The following is a 6,140-nucleotide window of genomic DNA, read 5'->3' as shown; positions in this document are numbered from 1 at the left end:
TCAACTCTACTTTGAGGAGGCATTTCTTCCCCAGTCACATTTTGAGTGCCTTCCAACCTGAGGAGCTCATTTTCCAGCACTATACTTGACAGTGTTTCTCTACTGTTCATTTCAGTGACTAAATGTTCGCAAGTAGTTCATCGCTCCTTCTTCCTAGTCTGTCTATGTCTGTAAGCTCATCTGATACCTGTCTACCATGGTGACCCTGCTGGTATTTAAAATACTGGTGGACATAGCTTCCAGAATAACAGCAACTCACAAACCACCACAGTACAACAAACTGACAAAATGTAAGTATCCCTTAATGGTTGAAACATGGAACATACTAAGTATGAATCTAGGAAAATTGAAAGTTGTTAAAAAAGAAATGGAACACAAACATAGATATCCCAGGCATTAGTAAACTGAAATGGACTGATATTGGCCATTTTGAATCTGACAGTCATATGGTTTACTCTACCGGGAATGACAAATTGAAGCAGAATGGCGTCATAATCATACCATTTCAAGATCTGTGTTAGAGTAGAATATGGTCTATGATGGATGTCTATCTACAAGGCAGACCAGTTAATACCACTATTATTCAAAATTTCACACAAACCACTAAATCCAGTGATGATGAAGTTGAAGAATTTTATCAACTTCTTCTATTTAAAATTGATCAAGCATGCAATCAAGATGTATGGATAATTAAACCACTGGCACTTGGAATGCAAAGGTTGGAAACAAAGAGGAAGGATCAATAGTTGGGAAATAAGACCTTGGTGTTAGAAATGATGCTGGGGATCGATCACATGATAGAATTTTGTAAGACCAATGACTTCTTCATTGCAAATACCTTTCTTAAACAACATAAAAGATGACTATGAGAATGGATTTTGCCAGATAGAATACACAGAAATCAAACTGACTCCATATGTGTTTAGAGATGGTAGAAAAGCTCCGTATCTTCAACCAAAACCAGGCAAAGGAGCAGACTGGAACAAACCATCAATTTTCATATGCAAATGCAGACTGAAGCAAATTAAAACAAGTCCACGAGAGCCAGAATTCTTTCACCATATTCAATCTGTATGCTGAACAAATAATCTGAGAAGCTGGATTATATGAAGAAGAACTAGGCATCAGAATTAGAGGAAGACTCATTAACAGCCTGTTTCCTGAAAGTAAAGACATCTTAAAATACTTGCTGATGAAGATCAAAGACACTAGCCTTCAGTATGGGTTGTACCTCAGTGTAAAGAAAACAAAACTCCTCATAACTGGACCAGTAAATAACAATAGAGAAAAGATTGAAGTTGTCAAAGACTTTATTTTGCTTAGATCCACTATCAACACTCATAGAAGCAGCAGTCAAGAAATCAAATTATGTACTGTGCTAGGCAAATCTGCTGCACAAGACCTCTTTAAAGTGTTTAAGAACAAAGATGTCAATTTTAGGATTAACATATACCTGACCCAAGCCACGATATTTTCATTGAGCTCATATGCTTTTAAAAGTTGGACAATGAATAGAATTGATGCATTTGAGTTTTTGTGTTAGAGAAGAATATTAAAAGTATCATGGGCTGCCAGAAGAACAAAGAAATCTGTGTTGCAAGAAATACAGCCAGAATGCTCCCTTTGAAGCCATATGCATCTCATACTTTGGACATATTATCAAGAGGGACCAATCGCTGGAGAAGGACATCATACTAAGTAATGTGGAGGGTTAGCAAAAAAAACGAGCCCTCCAACGGGATGGATTAGCACAGTGACAGCAGCAATGGGCTCAGGTGTAACTATGATTGTGAGGTTGACGCAGGACTGGGTAGTGTTTAGTTCTGTTTTGCATCTATGAATCTATAGTTCACTATGAATTGGAATTGACTCGATGGCACTTAACAACAATAGTAGCAACAACAATGTCAGTATACAAAGTGGCTCTAAAGTACTCACTGATTGAATGACCCTTGTGGAGAGTGTTGAAGGCAAGACATGGGCTTTGGATTTACAATTGGAATTTAATTCCTTCTTGTCTTTAATAGCTGTGAAGCCTTAAGCAAGTTATTTTATGTTTGTGATCCTTAGTTTCTCTTTTTTTTCTTTGTTGCATTGTTATTAGCATTTTAATAAGATCACTCTAACTAAGTGCCTGATCCTAGTACTTTCTATTTCTCCTTGTCCTTCTGCAGTATAAACAATAGTGAATTTGATTTGTGCAAAATTTTTGTTTTCAGAATCGTCTAAAAGATATTGAGCAAAGTCTCACAAAAATTATGAGACTTGACAATGAAATTAAAGCCTTGGAGAGCAGAAAGAAACAAATGGAGAAAGATAATAGCGAACTAGAACAGAAAATGGAAAAGGTTTGTAGCAGTAGAATTTTGTTCTTTGAAAATTTGGAGTTATTATAATGAATCTCAGATTTGCTATCCATATTGTGGGTAAAAACAACCAAATCTTGATGCTAATGTTACTTCTGTGTATATACTAAGATTAAGGATATTGAATAAACTGGTTCATATTTTCTGCCTCAAATTGATCTTTTTGTGTCCTGTACATTAAAGTTTTGATGTTGATTTTGTACAGGTTTTTCAAGGGACTGATGATCAACTCAATGATTTGTATCTCAATCATCAGAGGACTGTGAGAGAGAAAGAGAGGAGATTGTTAGACTGTCAGCGTGAACTGGAAAAATCAAATAAAGAATCTAGGCTGCTCAATCAAGAAAAATCAGAACTACTTGTTGAACAGGGTGGGATAGTGTGTTTACTGGTCTCTGTTTTCTACTTTAACAATTATGTAGTTTTTGAAAGAATGATGAGTGTTCAGGATGTATGCTGAGTGAAAAAGGTTACATGCACAATGATTCCACTTATATATCAATTTAGAATTGACAAGATTTTAGAAATGGAGAACAAGTTAACTAGTTATCGAAGGTACTGGGGGTGGAAAGAGGGAGGTGTATGTAGTTATGGTTATAAAAGTCAATAAGAGGGATTCTTGTGTTCCCTTTGTTCAGTATTTTGATGTTATGTGGATTTATGAACCTAAGCAGGTTATACGATTATCTTAATATACATACACAAGTGAGTATAAATAAAACTTAAGGAAACTAAGATTGGTGGATTGTATGTTAGTATTTTGGTTATGATATCTACAGGTGTTACCATTGAGGGAAACTGAGCAAAGTGTACAGTGGATCTGTGTATTATTTTTTACAACTGCATGTGGGTCTGCAGTTGTATCGATGTTTTTTTGAATGAGCCAAAAAAATAAAAGAATTATTTTGGTCGTGATTTTTTAAAGGTCGTCTACAGCTACAAGCAGATCGCCATCAAGAACATATCCGAGCTAGAGATTCATTAATTCAGTCCTTGGCAACACAGCTAGAATTGGATGGCTTTGAGCGTGGACCTTTCAGTGAAAGACAGATTAAAAATTTTCACAAACTTGTGAAGGAAAGACAAGAAAGAGAAGTAGAAACTGCCAACAAATTGATGGTAAATATTTTGAAACAGAGTTTGTTTGTTTTTTCCTACTTGAATTGGTTTAATGTTCAGATGGACACTATGATGGCATATTTTCGGATCCAGGTGAAAGACATTTATAGAAGCAGCAATTTAAAAATGTAAAGCAAATGCAGATCTTTATTTTTTATTTGATTTTAAAGTAAAATTTCTTTTTTAAAGCTAATTGCAAAGGAGATGCTTGCTCAGAGTTAATCTTTTCTCTGGATGATGATTGCTATTTTTATTTTTATAATACTTTTCTGTATCTTCCTTAGTGGACATATGCTACTTTTGCAATGAAGAAATTTTTTCTTTATGAATTATTTGGTAACATATTTTAATTGTTCTCAATTTTTCATGTATGTCTTTAGAATGACTTTGTAGAAAAAGAGGCTCTGAAACAAAAGCAGATAGATGAGATAAGAGATAAGAAGACTGGACTGGGAAGAATAATTGAGCTGAAATCAGAAATCCTAAGTAAGAAGCAGAGTGAGCTTAAAAATGTGAAATACGAATTACAGCAGTTGGAAGGATCATCAGACAGGATTCTTGAACTGGACCAGGAGCTCACAAAAGCCGTAAGATTTGAGTAATCTAATGATTTTTAAAATAATAAGACATTTATAGTCTTGTTTTCTGAAGTATTTTATCTATTGCTAATTCAAAGATTATGGCATTTTAATTAAAATGTCAACCTTGCTTATCAGTCTCATATTAAATGAAGTCATCTGAAGAGCTTGATCATGCATCTCTTTGGTTCTTGAACCCGGTGAGTTGAACGTTGGAATCTCCTAGGGAGCTTTTGAAAAATACCTGTGGAGTCCTGTAGGATACTCACTGGACTGCTGACTTCCAGGTCAGCAGTTCAAACCCACCATCCACCCCTTGGAAATCCTACACCAGGGTCACTATTAGTCATAATTGACTCAACAGCACTTAACAATACCTTAGTTAAGATCCGCTTACCTACCTCAAAAAAAAAAAAAACCCTTGAGATTCTACACACTAGATTTTACATGATTGTTGTTAAGTGTCATCAAGTCAGTTCTGACTCATAGTGACCCTGTATACAGTTTCCAAAGAGTGGCTGGTAGGTTTAACTGCCAACCTTGTGGTTCGCAGTCCAGTGCTTATCCTACACCATCACACTAGAACCATGCTATTACTTTTTCTGTAGTAGAAACTCTCTTTCTAAGAACTTCCAAATTATCTCTTCTTCCTTGCTTCTAATCTATCCCCTCCCCTCACATCTTTACTACCGAAATGGTGGTGTTGTGTGCCGTCAATTCAGTTACCAACTCTAGTGACCCTGTATAGGGTTTTCCAGGAGCAACTGGTGAGTTTGAACCACTGACCTTGCAGTTCAAACCAATCTTGAGGTTGAGTGCTTAACATATAGTGCCACACTAGGACTCCAACAAAGTGTTGTTGTTGTTATTAGGTGCCATCCAGTTGGTACCGACTCGTAGCAACCCTGTGCACAACAGAATAAAAACACTGCCCAGTTTGGGCCAACCTCACAGTTGTTGCTGTGCTTGTGCCCCATTGATGCTGTCACTTTGCCAATCCATCTCGTTGGGGGTCTTCCTCTTTTTCCTTGTTCCTCCATCTTATCAAACATGATATCCTTCTCCAGGTATTGGTCCCTCCTGACAATATGTCTGAAGTATGAGAGACAAAGTCTGGTCATCCTGGCTTCCAAAGAGCAAATCTGTACTGCTTCCAGCACAGATCTGTTTGTTCTTTTGGCAGTCCATGCTACTTGTCAATAGGCTCCCCAACACGATAACTCAAATGTATCAATTCTTCTATGGTCTGTCTTATTCACTGTCCAATTTTCACATGCACAGGACGTTACTGAAAATACCGTGGCTTGAGTCAGGTGCTGACATCATTGCACTTCAACACTTTAAAAAGGTCTCGTGCATCAGATTTGCCTAATGCAATATGTTGTTTGAGTTCTTGACTGCTGCTTCCATGTGTGTTGATGGTTGATTGAGAAAAATGAAGTCTCTGACAACTTCAATCTTTTCTGCGTTGATAAGAGTGTTGTTTATTGGTCCAGTGGTGAGGATTTTTATTTTCTTTACATTGAGATGCAATCCATATCGAAGGCTGTGCTCTTTCATCTTCATCGGTAAGTATTTTATGTCCTCTTCACTTTCACCTAGCAAGGTTGTATTATCTGCATATTGCCGATGGTTAATGAGTCTTCCTCCATTCCTGAGCCATGTTTTTCTTCATATAGCCCAGCTTCTCGGATTATTCGCTCAGCATACAGGTTGAATAAGTATGGTGAAAGAATACAACCCTGTTGCACACCTTTCCTAATATTCAACCATTTTGCGTTCCCTTGCTCTGTTCAAACAACTGCGTCTTGGTCTATGTACACTTTCCTCGTGAGCACAATTAAATGTCCAGAATACTCATACTTCACAATGTTACCCATAGCTTGTCATGATCCACACAATCAAAAGCCTTTGCATAGTCAATAAAGCACAGGTAAGCATCTTTCTGATATTCTCTGTTTTCAGCTAAGATCCATATGATGTCAGCAGCTAGATCCCTCATTCCTGACTTGAATCCCTCTAGATCTGACTTGAACCTCGGGAAGTTCTCTGTCAATGTATGGTTGCAGCTGTTTCT

The 6,140-nt window shown here is 37.0% G+C and overlaps 1 protein-coding gene across 1 annotated transcript in view; it reads left to right on the top strand.

Moving 5' to 3' along the window:
* RAD50 (RAD50 homolog (S. cerevisiae)) overlaps positions 1–6,140 on the top strand; it is a 112,985-nt gene that overhangs the window by 31,308 nt on the left and 75,537 nt on the right. Inside the window, exons 6-9 of the mRNA XM_006872920.1 lie at positions 2,220–2,348; positions 2,572–2,737; positions 3,292–3,485; positions 3,866–4,072. Coding sequence (XP_006872982.1) covers positions 2,220–2,348; positions 2,572–2,737; positions 3,292–3,485; positions 3,866–4,072 — 696 coding nt within the window. The remainder of the gene's footprint in view (positions 1–2,219; positions 2,349–2,571; positions 2,738–3,291; positions 3,486–3,865; positions 4,073–6,140) is intronic.

This window comes from Chrysochloris asiatica, unplaced genomic scaffold (genome assembly GCF_000296735.1).
Source record: "Chrysochloris asiatica unplaced genomic scaffold, ChrAsi1.0 scaffold00215, whole genome shotgun sequence".
NCBI classification, from domain to species: Eukaryota; Metazoa; Chordata; class Mammalia; order Afrosoricida; family Chrysochloridae; genus Chrysochloris; species Chrysochloris asiatica.
The sequence above is the reverse complement of the archived record's forward strand: the minus strand, read 5'-3'. Positions and strand labels throughout refer to the sequence as shown.